The following is an 18,553-nucleotide window of genomic DNA, read 5'->3' as shown; positions in this document are numbered from 1 at the left end:
ATTGTGAAGAAAATTTGCCGCAGAACACTCACTTAAATGCACTCATGACTCCATTCTAAGTGCACCAAAATTACAACGTCTGAAGTGCCTTTTGAAAGCCTAACACTAAGATCATATTTTATAACTTAGCTAGCCACGTTGGCAATAGAATCAGCTTTCAAATGATGCCCTCTGACCCAGATTGCGATTTATAAATGAAACGTTTTTGGATTGCGTATACAACAGTAATGTGTGATGGTTGGGACACGGGCTGTGTTCCAAACAAATAACTACAAGTGTGCTTGCTTCAGTTCCTCAATGGCAAAGCCAGGAGAGCTCAAAAAAAGGACCTCATAGTTGAGGGCTCTTTCCTTCAACTATATCATAAAAGTGCATTGAAATGACTTAGGAACTGTGCAGTTTGGAGTGGTGTGTGGCCACTTGGAAACACCAGTCTGACCTCTCACTCAAACCCTTGTAATAGTTTAATATCTTACACCTACTCCAAAATGCCAATGAATATTCTTATTATGTTACTGAATGTATCCAGAGTATTTTCAGATTTTCGTTATTGAAAAAGTCTGTTAAGAATGTACAATAAATGTAAAATGCACATTAAAACAACAGCGTAATGTTTGGATTTAGTCTTGTGAACTGTTGTGTCCTCACCTTTGGCTTAATCATTTCCCCATGATCTCCAAAGTGTTCTCTTTCAATTGCTAACATGGTCATGCAAATGCTTTTCATTGTTCTTCATTTCAATTTGGCCCTATCCATATAGGCCAATTTCCACGAGTGAAAGGGGTTGATGTAGAAGTGTTCAGAAACATTCTATTCTTATTTACAATAAAAGTGACTTCAAAATGACAACACATTACTTACCATTCATTTCTATTGGGCACAACAATCTGAAACACAACCAAAACAAACTGCAAATGCATCCAACAAGTTTGTAGAGTCACAAGCTTGATGTCCTCATTGCGTGCTAGGAATATGGGACCAAATACTTAACCTTGGATTAGTTTAACCTCTCTGGGCCAGTGGGACGTTTGCGTCCCACCCTAGTCAACAGCAAGTGGAATCGCATGGTGCAAAATACAAATACCTAAAAAATGCTATAACTTCAGTTTCTCAAAAATATTACTATTTTACACCATTTGAAAGATAAGACTCTCGTTAATCCAATCACGTTGTCCGATTTCAAAAAGGCTTTACATCGAAAGCAAAACATTAGATTATGTCAGGACAGTACCCTGCCAAAAAATAATCACATAGCCATTTTCAAAGCAAGCATATATGTCACAAAACACAAAACCACAGCTAAATGCAGCACTAACCTTTGATGATCTTCATCAGATGACACTCCTAGGACATTATGTTATACAATACATGCATGTTTTGTTCAATCAAGTTCATATTTATATCAAAAAACTGCTTTTTACATTAGCATGTGATGTTCAGAACTAGCATACCCACCGAAAACTTCCAGTGAATTTACTAAATTACTCATGATAAACGTTGACAAAATACAAAAATAATTTTAAGAATTATAGATACAGAACTCCTTTATGCAAACGCTATGTCCGATTTTAAAATAGCTTTTCGGCGAAAGCACATTTTGCAATATTCTGAGTACATAGCTCGGCCATCACAGGCTAGCTAATTTGACACCCACCAAGTTTGGGGCAACCTAAACTCAGAATTACTATTACAAAAATTGGATAACCTTTGCTGTTCTTCGTCAGAATGCACTCCCAGGACTTCTACTTCAACAACAAATGTTGTTTTGGTTCCAAATAATCCATAGTTATATCCAAATACGTCTGTTTTGTTCGTGCGTTCAGGTCACTATCCGAAGGGTAACGCGCGAGCGCATTTCGTGACAAAAAATGTCAAAATATTCCATTACCGTACTTAGAAGCATGTCAAACGCTGTTTAAAATCAATTTTTATGCTATTTCTCTCGTAAAATAGCGATAATATTCCAACCGGACAACGTTGTATTCATTCAAAGACTGAAAGAAAAAAATGGAGAAGTCTCGTGAATGCGCATGTCAGTCTCACTGTCCCCAGGCAGGCCACTTACAAACTCTGCTGCTGTACTTTGCCCAGAGACAGGAAGCACGTCATTCCGCTTTCTGAACGCTTTAGAGAGCCAATGGAAGCCTTAGAAAGTGTCACGTAACAGCACAGATGCTGTAATGTCGATAGAGATGCAACAGAAGGACAACAAATTGTCAGACAGGGCACTTCCTGCATGGAATCTTCTCAGGTTTTGGCCTGCCATATGAGTTCTGTTACACTCACAGACACCATTAAAACAGTTTTAGAAACTTTAGTGTTTTCTATCCAAATCTACTAATTATATGCATATTCTCATTTCTGGGCAAGAGTAGTAATCAGTTTAAATCGGGTACGTTTTTTTATCCGGCCGTGAAAATACTGCCCCCTAGCCCCAACAGGTTAATACACATAAGTGAATTTGTCCAAATACTTATGAACCTACAAATAGGGGGACTAGATGCATAAAGTGCTAAACGGTAAAACATATGTACAGGATTATAATAACTATCACTATGTCTGTACCTTCAAGATCATTTCCATTTCCAGTAAAGTGAGTCAGCAGCGGTGGTGGCAGTGTCAAAGCCACAGACAGGCCTGGACATACTGAAGGAATATCGTAATGACTTACCAGACGATTCTCATCGAACACCTCCAGCAACAGCCGATGCTTCCTGGGATGAACCTGAAAGAGAAAAGATCGACTTCAATAAATGGGTCCAAAAACATCAACAAATTAAATCAACAACAACCCCTACTTAATTTCCCCAACATGGTATAGTCCGAAGAACCCCAGTATCTGTCAATCACAACAAATCGTTTACCTTCGACCTGTTTACTATTGGTTACTAAGTTCAAATTGAATGTTTCTTTAGAATAGGGTGTACCCTCTAAACATCTCTGTTGTTGCCAACAATGCGTTGGTATGTGGAAACATGACATTTGACCTCATGCTGCTCAGAGCTCACATACCATGAAAACAGTTAGGCTATACAGCATAGCAATTCTGTCACAAACACCCACAGAGAGGTAGTGGAAACATCTCCTGAGCAATTTCCTAAGAGGTCTCACAACTAGGTGAAGATTCAAAGCAAACTGATTACAAAGTCAAAATAAACTCCACATAGAAATAAGAACATCAACACCGGCGACATCGTCTAGACCAGTGGTTCCTAAACTTTTTATAGCGCTGTACCACTTCAAACCTCCAGCTGCGTACCCCCTCTAGCACCAGGGTCAACGCACTCTCAAATGTTGTTTTTTGCCATCATTGTAAGCCTGCCACACACGCTCTATACGATACATTTATTAAACATAAGAATGAGTGAGTTTGTGTCACAACCCTGCTCGTGGGAAGTGACAGAGCTCTTATAGGACCAGGGGACAAATAATGATCATTAATTTTGCTCTTTATTTAACCATCTTAAATATAAAACCTTATTTGTTAATTGAAAATTGTGTATAACGCACCACAGGTTAATGAGAAGGTTGTGATTGAAAGGATGCACATACCGTAAATTCCAGACTATAAGCCGCAACTTTTTTCCCAGGCTTTGAACCTCGCGGCTTAAACAATGACGCGGCTAATATATGGATTTTTCCCGCTTTCAATTTTTTTTTTACACCAAAAAACACATTCTGTGACGTGCTCAGTTTTTTGCCGGCATGAAGCTTATATTAGACCAATGAAATTGCCGAACGGGTTAAGGTCAAACAACTTTTTTGTTTACTGTTTAGATTAAATCGAGCACTCTCAAACTTCCCATCATTCTGATTACGGTAGTCATTTTGTCACCCTCATCATGGCAAAGACACAGAGAAATGCATATGATGCAGCTTTCAAGTTGAAGGCGATTGTTCTGGCTGTTGGAAAAGGAAATAGAGCTGCTGCACGGGAGCTTGGTCTTAATGAGTCAATGATAAGACATTGGAAACAGCAGCGTGAGGAATTGACTAAAGCTTACTGCTAATTTTGTATTTTTTGTTACAAGCCGTGTTTCGTTAAAGCCTGTGTAAAGTTCATTTGTTTCAATGTACCGGTAGGCACCTGCGGCTTATAGACATGTGCGGCTTATTTATGTTCAAAATAATATTTTTTTTTTTAATTCAGTGGGTGTGGCTTATATTCAGGTGCGCTCAATAGTCCGGAAATTACGGTAACTCTGCAATGTTGGGTTGTATTGAAGAGAGTCTCAGTCAAATCATTTTCCACACACAGTCTGTGCCTGTATTTAGTTTTCATGCAAGTGAGGGCCGAGAATCCACTCTCACATAGGTACGTGGTTGTAAATGGCATTAGTGTCTTAACAGCATGATTTGCCAAGGCAGGATACTCTGAGCGCAGCCCAATCCAGAAATCTGGCAGTGGCTTCTGATTAAATAAAATTTTCACAGAACCGCTTGTTGCAATTTCAATGAGGCTCTCTCGTTCAGATATCGGTAAGTAGACTGGAGGCAGGGCATGAAAGGGATAACGAATCCAGTTTGTGTCATCCATTTCGGGAAAGTACCTACGTAATTACGCACCCAACTCACTCAGGTGCATCGCTATATCACATTTGACATTGTCCGTAAACTTGAGTTCATTTGCAAACAAAAAATCCTACAATGGAAAGACCTGTGTGTTGTCCTTGTTAATGCAGACAGAGAAGAGCTCCAACTTCTTAATCATAGACTCAATTTTGTCCCGCACATTGAATATAGTTGTGGAGTCTCCAATCCTAGATTCCGATCATTCAGACTAGAAAAAACATCACCCAGATAAACCAGTCGTGTGATAAACTCGTCATCAGGCAAGCGGCCAGACAAGTGAAAATGATGGTCAGTAAAGAAAACTTTAAGCTCGTCTATCAATTTTTTTAAAAGTGTCAATACTTTGCCCCTTGATAACCAACCCACTTTTGTATGTTGTAAAAGCGTTACATTGGTCGCTGCCCATATCATTGCATAGTGCAGAAAATAGTTCAGGGGCCTTGCTTTAACCAAGTTAACCATTTTCACTGTGTCCAAAATGTCTTTCAAGCAGTTAGGCATTCCTTTGGCAGCAAGTGCCTCTCGGTGGATGCTCAGTGTACCCAAGTGGTGTCGGGAGCAACTGCTTGCACATGCGTTACCACTCCACTATGTTTCCCTGTCATGGCTTTTGCTCCATTAGTACAGATACCAACCCATCTTGACCACCAAAGTCCATTTGATGTCACAAAGCTGTCCAGTACTTTAAAAATATCCTTTCCTGTTGTCCTGGTTTCCAGAAGAGGATGTCTTCCTTAATTGACCCGCCATAAACGTAACGGACATATACCAGGAGCTGTGCCATGCCCGCCACGTCTGTTGTCTCATCCAGCTGTAACGCATAGAATACACTGGCTTGTATGCGAAGCAGTAATTGTTTCAAAACATCTCATGCCATGTCACTGATGTGTTGTGAAACAGTGTTGTTTGATGAAGGCATTGCCTCTATAGTTTTTATTGCCTTTTCCCCCAGCATTGTCCCAGCCATATCCGCGGCAGCAGGAAGAATAAAATCCTCCACAATAGTATGGGGCTTGTCTGTCCTAGCCACTCGGTAGCTCACCATATAAGACGCTTCTTGCCCCTTCTTATTAATGGTACCTGTTGCTTTTATAGTCGTCTTAAATCTTGTTCAAAAAAACTCCTGTGGCTTATTTTTCAAATTGGAATGTTTTGTTTCTAAATGTCTGCGCAAGAGTGAAGGTTTCATCGAGTTGTCAGATAGTACTTTTGCACATATAACATTACTCCCAATATAAGTGAACCCCAAACCAATGTAGTTCTTATCATATTTGCCATCTATTCGATGGTCTAACGTCCTTGTCTGTTCGGGGCTTTCCCGGGTAAGGGGGGGCAGTAGCTCTTCGGCTGCATCAGATTCACAACTGTCAGTCTCCATGCTAGCTGTGCTAACAACAAATGTAGAATTACTGATGCTAGCATTGGATGTGCTCGTGGAAACAGAACAACTTGTGTCGTTGACAGGTGCAGGTGTAGTACTGCTGATAGTAGCAGTACTACCAGTAGAGCTGTTATGTGGGGCGGCAGGTAGCCTAGTGGTTAGAGCGTTGGACTAGTAACCGAAAGGTTGAAAGATCAAATCCCCGAGCTGACAAGGTAAAAATCTGACGTTCTGCCCCTGAACAAGGCAGTTAACCCACTGTTCCTAGGCCGTCATTGAAAATAAGAACATGTTTTTAACTGACTTGCCTAGTTTACAGTAGGAAGTGCTTGGGATGTTTTCGCAAGTAAAATATATTTTCTGGTCCTCCTTAGCCATTTTAAAAGAATGAATACAAAGAAGCTCCATATGCATTCTGGTCCACTGAGCAATGGCCTACCTTTCCCTTTGTCCTATTGTACCCATTGTCTAGACCAGGTATTTCCAAACAGGTGTACGTGCAATGCCGTTGGGGGTACGCAATGCCGTCGTTTATTTATTTTTACATTTCTTCATTTTCAAACAGTCCATTTATATTTTCCAACGGGGCTATACATTTGGGTGAGGTTTATTTCCTCACCTGAGTAGCCTCATTTCACTGCCAAAAATAAAATTTAACCATCCAGTGTTCAGCGAAATAACAACACCATGTCAAATACAGGTAGCCAATCACATTAACCGTTACTCTCTCACGGGAATCCCACTAACTGTCCGTATGTAGCCAAACGTAGCTGCTGCTCATTCCGTTTGCTCGAAAATTGATAAATGGGAGAATTTTTTTAAATTTTCAAAGTAGACATTTTATTTTACCTTTATTTAATAAGGTGAGTGTTTATGCATTGAGTCATGATTGAGTCATGACCAGATTTGAGTAAGAACGAGTCCAGCCTTGTTTTGAGGGGTCTATAAAACATGAGTTGTCTATGCGGATAAACTCAGGCCAGCTTCAAGCTTCTGATTTCTATTTAAGAGATCTTCTGTTGAATCTGACAATTAATCTTGATGGTTGTACAGTCGTCTCAAATAAAACGGTGAAGGACCTCGGCGTTACTCTGGACCCTGATCTCTTTTGACGAACATGTTAAGACTGTTTCAAGGACAGCTTTTTTCCATCTACGTAACATTACAAAAATCAGAAACTAGGACTAAAAACGGCTGCTAGAATCTTGACTACAACCAAAAAAGGTGATCATATTACTCCAATGCTAGCCTCTCTACACTGGCTTCCTGTTAAGGCAAGGCCTGATTTCAAGGTTTTACTGCTAACCTACAAAGCACTACATGGGCTTGCTCCTACCCATCTTTCCGATTTGGTCCTGCCGTACATACCTACACGTACGCAACGGTCACAAGACGCAGGCCTCCTTACTCTACCTAGAATTTCTAAGCAAACAGCTGAAGGCAGGGCATTCTCCTATAGAGCTCCATTTTTATGGAATGGTCTGCCTACCCATGCGAGAGACGCAGACTCGGGCTCAACCTTTAAGTCTTTACTGAAGACTCATCTCTTCAGTAGGTCCTATGTTTGAGTGTAGTCTGGCCCAGGAGTCTGAAGGTGAACAGAAAGGCACTGGAGCAACGAACCGCCCTTGCTGTCTCTGCCTGGCCGGTTCCCATCTCTCCACTGGGATTCTCTGCCTCTAACCCTATTACAGGGGCTGAGTCACTGGCTTACTGGTGCTCTTCCATGCCGTCCCTAGGAGGGGTGCGTCACTTGAGTGGGTTGAGCCACTGACGTGATCTTCCTGTCCGGGGTGGCTCCACCCCCCCTTGGGTTGTGCCGTGGCAGAGATCTTTGTGGGCTATACTCGGCCTTGTCTCAGGATGGTAAATTGGTGGTTGAAGATATCCCTCTAGTGGTGTGGGGGCTGTGCTTTGGCAAAGTGGGTGGGTTTATATCCTGCCTGTTTGGCCCTGTCCCGGGGTATCGTCGGACGGGGCCACAGTGTCTCCCGACCCCTCCTGTCTCAGTCTCCAGTATGTATGCTGCAGTAGTTTATGTGTCGGGGGGCTAGGGTCAGTCTTATATCTGGATTATTTCTCCTGTCTTATCCGGTGTCCTGTGTGAATTTAAATATGCTCTCTCTAATTCTCTCTTTCTCGGAGGACCTGAGCCCTAGGACCATGCCTCAGGACTACCTGGCCTGATGACTCCTTGCTGTCCCCAGTCCACCTGGCCGTGCTGCAGCTCCAGTTTCAACTGTTCTGCCTGCGGCTATGGAACCCTGACCTGTTCACTGGACATGCTACCTGTCCCAGACTTGCTGTTTTCAACTATCTAGAGACAGCAGGAGCGGTAGAGATACTCTCAATGATCGGCTATGAAAAGCCAACTGACATTTACTCCTGAGGTGCTGACCTGTTGCACCCTCGACAACCACTGTGTTTATTATTATTTGACCCTGCTGGTCATCTATGAACATCTTGGCCATGTTCTGTTATAATCTCCACTCGGCACAGCCAAAAGAGGACTGGCCACCCCTCATAGCCTGGTTCCTCTCTAGGTTTCATCCTAGGTTCTGGCCTTTCTAGAGAGTTTTTTCTAGCCGCCATGCTTCTAGTCATGGCCAAAAGTTTTGAGAATGACACAAATATTAATTTCCACAAAGTCTGCTGCTTTAGTGTCTTTAGATATCTTTGTCAGATGTTACTATGGAATACTGAAGTATAATTACAAGCATTTCACAAGTGTCAAAGGCTTTTATTGACAATTAAATAAAGTTGATGCAAAGAGTCAATATTTGCAGCGTTGACCCTTCTTTTTCAAGACCTCTGCAATCCACCCTGGCATGCTGTCAATTAACTTCTGGGCCACATCCTGACTGATGGATTCTTGCATAATCAATGCTTGGAGTTTGTCAGAATTTGTGGATTTTTGTTTGTCCACCCGCCTCTTGAGGATTGACCACAAGTTCTCAATGGGATTAAGGTCTGGGGAGTTTCCTGGACATGGACCCAAAATATCGATGTTTCGTTCCCCGAGCAACTTAGTTATCACTTTTGCCTTATGGCAAGGTGCTCCATCATGCTGGAGAAGGCATTGTTCGTCACCAAACTGTTCCTGGATGGCTGGAAGAAGTTGCTCTCGGAGGATGTGTTGGTACCATTCTTTATTCATGGTTGTGTTCTTAGGCAAAATTGTGAGTGAGCCCACTCCCTTGGCTGAGAAGCAACCCCACACATGAATGGTCTCAGGTTGCTTTACTGTTGGCATGACACAGGACTGATGGTAGCGCTCACCTTGTCTTCTCCGGACAAGCTTTTTTCTGGATGCCCCAAACAATCGGAAAGGGGATTCATCAGAGAAAATGACTACCCCAGTCCTCAGTAGTCCAATCCCTGTACCTTTTGCAGAATATCAGTCTGTCCCTGATGTTTTTCCTGGAGAGAAGTGGCTTCTTTTCTGCCCTTCTTGACACCCGGCCATCCTCCAAAAGTCTTCGCCTCACTGTGCAAGCATATGCACTCACACCTGCCTGCTGCCATTCCTGAGCAAGCTCTGTACCGGTGGTGCCCCGATCCCGCAGCTGAATCAACTTTAGGAGACGGTCCTGGCGCTTGCTGGACTTTCTTGGGCGCCCTGAAGCCATCTTCACAACAATTGAACCGCTCTCCTTGAAGTTCTTGATGATCCGACAAATGGTTGATTTAGGTGCAATCTTACTGGCAGCAATATCCTTGCCTGTGAAGCCCTTTTTGTGCAAAGCAATGACGGCACGTGTTTCCTTGCAGGTAACCATGGTTGACAGAGGAAGAACAATGATTCCAAGCACTACCCTCCTTTTGAAGCTTCCAGTCTGATATTCGAACTCAATCAGCATGACAGACTGATCTCCAGCCTTGTCCTTGTCAACACTCACACCTGTGTTAATGAGAGAATCACTGACATGATGTCATGTCAGCTGGTCTTTTTGTGGCAGGGCTGAAATGCAGTGGAAATGTTTTTTTGGGGATTCAGTTCATTTGCATGGCAAAGAGGGACTTTGCAATTAATTGCAATTCATCTGATCATTCTTCATAACATTCTGGAGTATATGCAAATTGTCATCATACAAACTGAGGCAGCAGACTGTGAAAATTAATATTTGTGCCATTCTCAAAACTTTTGGCCACGACTGTATACCTGCATTGCTTGCTGTTTGGGGTTTTAGGCTGGGTTTCTGTACAGCACTTTGTGACATCAGCTGATGTAAGAAGGGCTTTATAAATACATTTGATTGATTGATATTTGGAGGAAGCACCAATAGCAGTCCTCAGCACCACAAATGGCTAGTGATCAATGTCAGCTGTCAAAGCTAAAATCAAGCTCAACTCACAAGCAAAGATAGCCAACCAGCCAGAATACAACAGGGCTAAGAAAGCACAAACAGGTCCTTAAACTAGTAGGTTTTGTACCAAACATGGCTACTATTTCAATCCATCGCTGACTGGACTAATGAAAGCTAATTGGATCCTCCATCTGCTGACACCCAGCTTTAATTACAAAACCCATCCCATTTAACACAACTAACAATACAACTATGTTTTGATTGTATAAAAAATGTATTTCCTCTCAATGCTTAAAACAGAGAGAATGATCTATAACTAAAATATGTCACAAAACCACCTGACAGAGCTGGGAAGGGGCGCACAGGGGCATTGTAACTAAAGCCACCTTCCCCAGGCATTTCATGACCACTGGAAAATGAAATGCGTTTCTGTTAAAATGGGCCCTCTTGCTAAGTGAAGCCATTACTGACACGGCCACGTTGGTAAGGTGGGCCAAATAGGCCGCAACTCCTGTAGAATATATGGGAGAGTGCGTTCGTCAAATATAACTTGTTTACTTTATGATATGATTAACTTCAAAAGAACAATCAAAAGATAAAGATAAGAGATAGGCTAGGGAATCAGGTGTTTAAAAATTTATTTTCACATTGGTTTGAACACGTTATTTTATCAAGAAGGTTCTATATAGAGTTCCAGGGAAGGTATAAACATAATAATATTCACAATAGGGACAAGTACTACAAAGTGCAGGGAGCTGTTAGATGTATACAGCTGTTGTAACACTAAGGTAATGATTTACTGTACCAAGAAACCATGATGGAGAAAAGCCCTGAATAGGCTGTAGGAGATGGAGAAATCTCAACTGGAATGGTGACGTGAATTTTTTTACATTTCAGATGACTGGGAGAGTGTTGAATCATTGTCCAGGGCAATGAGACATTGTGCAACACTGCCATAATTTCGAGACATGGCTAATGAGTGTCTAAGGCTTAAACATAGTGGATATTTTGTGAATGTCTGCAACTATATATACACACACAAAAGCTTCCTGCTCAATGTCCAGAGAAATGAAAACGTTTAAAATATCTCCCTCGGTCTACTGGCGAGATGGGCCAAGTCTCCTGCTATGTGGTACAACCAGATGCAGGTAGAAGTTACCCAGCTCTCTGCTTTTTCTCCACATGCAGAAAATGAAATTCTCAATCAAGATTACATTTTTGCAACCTACTCTTCTCAAAGTATTTTTGTTGAAATAACAAATTCAACCTCAGTCAGCAAAAGTTCCAGCTTTTGAATTGTGCCCTTGAACTTCAGGTCTCAAGGTACACTAACAATTCAAATTCATATCTGTGCTCCCATAACTACTAAAAAAGGGTTGTGAATATTTATGTCTGCTCCTCCACCGTAGAGGATCAACCTAATGAAAAACAATCAGGACAGAAGGACCTTGCCATACGCAGCTCTCCACACAAAAACCTCAGAGCAAGGACTCACGTCAACACCAGCTGACTCACTGAGGCTCTGTTTCACACCCTCAGTTCAACATTTAATCAAGCTGTGTTTACATGCCCAAGATAGGAGCCAGGGGCAACAATACTCACAGGATGCTGTGTGGGTCTTACTGACCAATCACAATGCCCAACACAGTGGAGGACTTCCTGTTGGTGCTCATTATGTACAGACACCCGTAAAGATTGTTAAAAAAAAAGTTTTAAAAACACCCATGTCTGCAGACATGAACATAAAATGTTTTGCGTTCTGACTTTTAACTTGCTGTTTGTGAAATGTTAACCTCCCAGTGAGAATCTGGAGCAGCTTCAAACACTAATAGGGAACATATTACTGAGCCATTAGGGCTAGGAAATAAGGCTCCAGTTAATTGCCCATACGACATGGAGGCATGCAGCAAAAAGAGATGAGATAAAGAGAGAGAAATAAAAAAAATTGAAAGGCTGAGTCTTAAATGTTCTCAGAGCCCTGGGTAAATCGGCAACTACACACACATTCACAAGAATTCACAATGCTCTTTTTACCATACATTTGACTTACCCTGAAAAAGAATTCCTCATTCCACTTCGGATCCAATGTCTGGAAATGACAATGCATTTAAAATGTAAATAGGATACTTACAAAACAAACAAATGCTCTGTACTTATTCAGCTAGCGCAGCTACTCACCTTTTTAATTGTTTTAGTCTGAAGACTTGTTAGTTCTCCATTGACAGGGTCATAAAGGGACACTCTTGTATACGGATCACTGTGATAGAAAATGAAAAGACAACGCTCAACTTGATGTCTATCTGTCCCTTGGTGTGCCCAAAGATCAAACGTGGGAACATCTCAGCATGTAACAGTTTTATCCCACAGGCCATATGGAGCACAAACCAATGATGTCATCAGAACCATAAATATTTGCACTGAAAAAACTACTGATCTTTTACAATGGACATGTGAAGAAAAAAGCTGTTTATTCGGCAGCACTGACTTGAGGGGAAATGATGGTGGGCTATTTAGGGGAAAGGAGCCTGGAGATTCTGGAGCATCTACTGTATGCAAGGGCACAGAACTTCTGATTATAGCGCCATCTTAAGGTTGCACGGGACAGTTACATTACGGTCTACAGAGAGTTTAAGGGAAAAAATTACAATTTAAGGAACGCATGGAAGATGACATAAGCCTACTTGATATGAATAAGAATATCATATTTTGTCTTCAAGGCCGTCTTTCAACCCACTGCTATGGTGCTGAACTTTCCATTCAACAATGCAAAACAGGACCACAGAAACCATTTTCCGTCTGTGGAACAGCACATTTTGAAGATGATTTTGCAAGTCTCAGGTTTTTGCGCTCAAGTTTGATTGATAGTACTCAATAAGTATTAGGCAAATAAGTTTGTATTTCTAAATGCACAGCGCATTCAACAACCATATAGTATAGTATGCGCATGCACACCACTAGGTCCACAATGTTGACTAAATAAAAAAAGTTCCACACACATGGTTCATTACCAAGTGTTTACAGTATAAACTGACAATCAGTTTGCTGTTTATAATGAAGTGGGTAGATGTGTAAAATGATTGGGGCAATAGACCTGCTTATAAACTCTAGATGTGTTTTGGGCAAAACAGCACATAGAACTGTAATAGATGATTTAGGAATCCAATAAGTTAGGAAGGGTCCACAGTCCACACTAAGGATCATGTAAAATCAGAATTTCATATTTTATGGTATAACATGGCCAAAAGCATGAGTTTCCTAAAAAGGGAGTGTACCAAAGATAGGACACTGTATTTTGGTAACATGAGACACCAGAATTATACAAAGATACTACAGCAATCCTCGCTAATATGAGCCTGGTTACAATTCCAACCAAGAGGGTTAACCCTCTGGGTGCGATCCATAGGGTTTTTGCATTTCACACCAATGACCCGGGTTCGCTTCCCTGTATTGCTGTTCGTTAAATTGGTGTCAGAATTGGGATTGCATCAGAATGTAAGGCGGGACGTATGAGTGGTCAAAACACGGGATTTTGTGTTCGGAGGGGGCAGTGAAGCCTTCCTCGCTAATATGAGGTTAACTTCTCTGTCCCACCCTTCGCTATAATACCATTAAAAAAATAATCTCCTGAATTTGTTTAAGTGATACTGATAGATTGGATTATACATTTGAAGACATATTTTCCTCAAAATCAAGACTGACCTGGCTCCAAGGATATCTTTCTTGGCCAAACCAATTCCAGCTATGACTTTCACTCTCAGAATTCTAGCCTCATTCTGGAAAAAAAACACAATAAGGACATAAATCACATTATTAGCTGCTTACAGTGCAAAGTGACTTTTTCCACATTTTGTTACGTTACAGCCTTATTCTAAAATATTAAATCGTTTTTTTCCCCCCTCATCAATCTACACACACTACCCCATAATGTCAAAGCAAAAGCAGGTTTTTGGACATTTTTGCAAATGTATTAAAAATAAACTGAAATATCACATTTACATAAGTATTCAGACCCTTTACTCAGGACTTTGTTGAAACATCACTGGCAGCGATTACAGACTCGAGTCTTCTTGGGTATGACGCTACAAGCTTGGCACACCTGTTTTTGGGGAGTTTCTCCCATTCTTCTCTTCAGATCCTCTCGAGCACTGCTAGGTTGGATGGAAAGCGTTGCTGCACCGCTATTTTCAGGTCTCTCCAGAGATGTTAGATCGGGTTTAAGTCCGGGCTCTGGTTGGGCCACTCAAGGACATTCAGAGACTTATCCTGAAGCCACTCCTGCGACGTCTTGGCTGTGTGCTTAGGGTCGTTGTCCTGTTGGAAGGTGAACCTTTGCCCCAGTCTGAGGTCCTGAGCAGGTTTTCAAGTATCACTGTACTTTGCTCTGCTCATCTTTCCCTCGATCCTGACTAGTCTCCAAGTCCCTGCCGCTGAAAAACATCCCCACAGCATGCTGTCACCACCGTGCTTCACCATAGGGATGGTGCCAGGTTCTCCAGACGTGACCCTTGGGATTTAGGCCAAACAGTTCAATCTTGGTTTCATCAGACCTTTAGGTGCCATTTGGCAAACTATCATGTGCCTTTTACTGAGGAGTGGCTTCCGTCTGGCCACTACCATAAAGGCCTGATTTGTGGAGTGCTGCAGAGATGGTTGTCCTTCTGGAAGGTTCTCCCATCTCCACAGAGGAACTCTGGAGCTCTTGCAGAGTGACCATCGGGTTCTTGGTCACCTCCCTGACCAAGGCCCTTCTCCCCCGATTGCTCAGTTTGGCAGGGCGGCTAGCTCTAGGACAAGTCTTGATGGTTCCAAACTTCTTCCATTTAAGAATGATGGTGGCCACGGTGTTCTTGGGGACCTTCAATGCTGCATACATTTTTTGGTACCCTTCCCCAGATCTGTGCCGCGACACATTGCTGACTCTGAGCGCTACTGGAAAAAAATACGACCTCAAAGGGTCTGAATACTTGTGTAAATAAGGTTTCTGTTTTTCATTTTAATATATTTGCAAAAAAATTCTAATAACCTGTTTTTGCTTTGTCATTATGGGGTATTGTATGTAGATTGCTGTGTTAAAACATTTTTGAATTTATTTTAGAATAAGGCAAAGTAACAAAATGTGGAAAAAGTCAAGAGGTCTGAATACTTCCCAAATGCAACACTGTAGATATCAGGTTAATGATGTTAGCTACATAAATGTCACTTACTGTAAATGACTCACAGGTATATAAAGTGTGGTTTTCCACGTGGATACTTATTTGATCTCAAACATTCAAGATCAATTTAGGCCACATTAACAATGATGTGATAACTCACATTACTCCTTTGGGCAATGCTCTCCGAGTTTATAGCCAACTGACATGGTTAGTTGATAATTCAATTAATGTATTGTATTATCTATAGGTTGTCAAAAAAATAGTGTTAGCTAGCTAATTGATCAACAGTAGGCCTATACAACGATGACAGCTACCAGATAGCTGATGACATACTCAGTAACTGTCAATTGTTACACATGCTAACTAATGTTAGGTAGCTAGCTGGCTAACGTTGCTTCGATAAAATGAATATTGGTATGTTAGGACTTGACTGTCCAACTCTGACAGCTTGGTTGACAATACCCAAAGAAATATAATGACAATTTAGCTAAACACTTGGATAACGGAATTTATCTGCCCACGTAGCCAGTTAGTTAATTAGCTAGCTAGTTAGCTAGCGTTAGCTAAATAGTTACCTCATCAGTCTGAAGTCCGCGGACCTCGGGAAGTGCCGCCATACTCATATCCTCAGCGCCGTAGCCTATGTAGGTCGATTCAAGTAAAATGTACCGAATGATAACGCTGTAGGTGCTCTTCCACCAATTCACCTTTCACCAACTAATGAACTGTACCAAACACAATTCTAGTTAAAATGTTCAAATGTGTCGTGCGTCGTTCTCCACCAACAGGATCCTGACTCCTTTGCTACCACGCCTCCACCCCTACGTTGTAATTTCACGAGAACGTGATGTACAATATATATAAAAAGTTGACACAAAACAGCTATCACATAACATCCGGTGGTTAGTGCAAATGGTTGTAATTAATAGTTTGGCATCTTCACTTCCATTGCACACCAGGACAAATAATGTACCCATTTCAAATATTGTAATGTTGCATAATTTTACAAACCACTGAGACTAGCCCAATGTGGACAAAAGGAGCCTAACTTTACTCCTTATAGTCCAAGGACCTTACATGTTCTGTTCAGAGCCGAACTGGCTCTGGCAGCAAAACAGCCAAATACTCCATCTAAACAGGATTTTTTGTGACAACACCTTTGTTGCGTCCATCTTCCGTTTACACACAGGTGTTCTGAGACACAGATAGCTAAGTAGAATAAAGTATGCCCCTCTGTCTTCCACCTTTTTAGAATGGCGCTGGAGGGAAGAGCAGCCGTTTTACACGGCTCCTGACCAATTGGGCTTTTTTGAGCTGATCTTAACTTTTTTTGTACATAATGTTTCCGCCATCGTTTTCTATGACCGAAAAAAGCTTTCGGACATCAGAACAGCGATCACTAACCTCGATTTGGATGAGGATTTCCACTTCAAAGAGTTGGCAGCGAATAACATAATGCTCTTTCAGACCAGGCCCAAATCCCTGACACTCGAAAAAGGAAAAGGCGGCATTATAGAGGCCGGATTGCAGGATACGATGAGACTACGTCAGCGAGTGGATAAACCGCCTCTACACTTCATTCTATTGTCGAACATGCAATCACTGGAGAATAAACTGGACGATCCCTGTTTGATACTACCCTATCAACGTGATCTGAAGAACTGTAATGTCCTGTTTCTTTGAGTCATGACTGAACAAGGACAATATAACTGGAGCTGGTTTTTCTAGTGCGTGATCTCTAATATTAAGGAAGTCTCAATGTTCTACTCGCCAAGAATACCTCATGATAAGCTGTAGACCATACTATTTACAAAGAGAGTTTTCTATATTTTTCGTAGCTGTCTATTTACCACCAAACTCATGCTGGTGCTAAGACTGCAATCAATGAGCTGTATAGGGCCATAAGCCAACAAGAAAATGCTCACCCAGAGGCGGTGCTAGTGGCCGGTGATTTTAATGCAGGAAAACTAAAATCCATTTGACCTAATTTCTACCAGCATGTCACCTGTGCAACTAAAGGCGAAAACAACTTGAGATCACCTTTACTCCATACAAAGCTCTCCCTCGCCCTACATTTGGCAAATCTGACCATAACTCTATCCTCCTAATTCCTGCTTACAAGCAAAAAAAAAAAAAAAACAGTAAGTACCAGTGACGCACTCAATACGGAAGTGGTCCTACAGGGCTGTTTTTCTAGCACAGACTGGAATATGTTCCGGGATTCATCCGATGGCATTGAGAAGTTTACCACATCAGTCCCTGGCTTCATTAAGTGCACCAACAACGTCGTCCCCACAATGACCGTACGTACATATCCCAACCAGAAGCCATGGATTCCAGGCAACATCTGCACTGAGCTAAAGCTGCTGCTTTCAAGGAGCAGGACACTATTCCGGACGCTTTTAAGAAATCCTGCTACACCCTCCAACAAACCACCAAACAGGTAACCCGTCAATACAGGACTAAGATCGAATCCTACCACACCAGCTCTGATGCTCGTCAGATGTGGTAGGGCTTGCAAACTATCATGGATTACAAAGTGAAACCCAGTCACGAGATGCCCATTGACACAGGCCTATCAGATGAACTAAATGCCTTTTATGCTCGCTTCGAGGCAAGTAACACTGAACCAAGCCCAATATTGGACTAAAGGAGCCTAACGTTACTCCTTAGTCCAAGGACCTATTCTGTTTAAAGGGCGTATTGTCTGTGTTGTAACTTTGTGTTACAGAGTTAATGTTTAAGTTAATTCATTGAGCTGTATCTAAAGATATTTTCTTTACAGTTATTTGAGAACTACATACATATTTTGTTGTATTGGTTAGTATTGAATTACGCTTTTGACTGCAAGTTCCAGAATGCCTTGCGACAGGAGAGAAAGATCGCGCCAGTTATGTCAAGTGACAAGTGATTATCCTGACTTTTCGCTAGCAACTTACTTTTATTGTTTTGTAGAATCTAAAGTTGATAAATGTAACGTGAACCAATATTATTACTAAAAGAAGCTTTTATTTCAAACCCGACGTCCCGAGTCATTACTTTGAAGATAGAATAACTATGTTTTGGTGCCAAAACCCGGGAAAAGTATGAGCTGTGACGAAGATTGTAGGGATGAAGCGGCTGAAATGGCTGAGGAGGAA

At 41.7% G+C, this 18,553-nt stretch overlaps 1 protein-coding gene across 1 annotated transcript in view; it reads right to left on the bottom strand.

The window, feature by feature from the left end:
• Positions 1 to 16,265, bottom strand: part of nedd4a (NEDD4 E3 ubiquitin protein ligase a) — a 53,009-nt gene extending 36,744 nt beyond the window's left edge. Inside the window, exons 1-5 of the mRNA XM_029767488.1 lie at positions 15,989 to 16,265; positions 13,960 to 14,033; positions 12,439 to 12,517; positions 12,311 to 12,349; positions 2,672 to 2,725 (exon numbers count right to left, since the gene is read on the bottom strand). Coding sequence (XP_029623348.1) covers positions 2,672 to 2,725; positions 12,311 to 12,349; positions 12,439 to 12,517; positions 13,960 to 14,033; positions 15,989 to 16,036 — 294 coding nt within the window. The 5' untranslated portion in view covers positions 16,037 to 16,265. The remainder of the gene's footprint in view (positions 1 to 2,671; positions 2,726 to 12,310; positions 12,350 to 12,438; positions 12,518 to 13,959; positions 14,034 to 15,988) is intronic.
• Between the last annotated feature and the right edge of the window lie 2,288 nt (positions 16,266 to 18,553).

This window comes from Salmo trutta, chromosome 12, assembly GCF_901001165.1.
Source record: "Salmo trutta chromosome 12, fSalTru1.1, whole genome shotgun sequence".
Classification (NCBI taxonomy): Eukaryota; Metazoa; Chordata; class Actinopteri; order Salmoniformes; family Salmonidae; genus Salmo; species Salmo trutta.
This window is presented reverse-complemented; position numbering and strand designations above follow the sequence as displayed.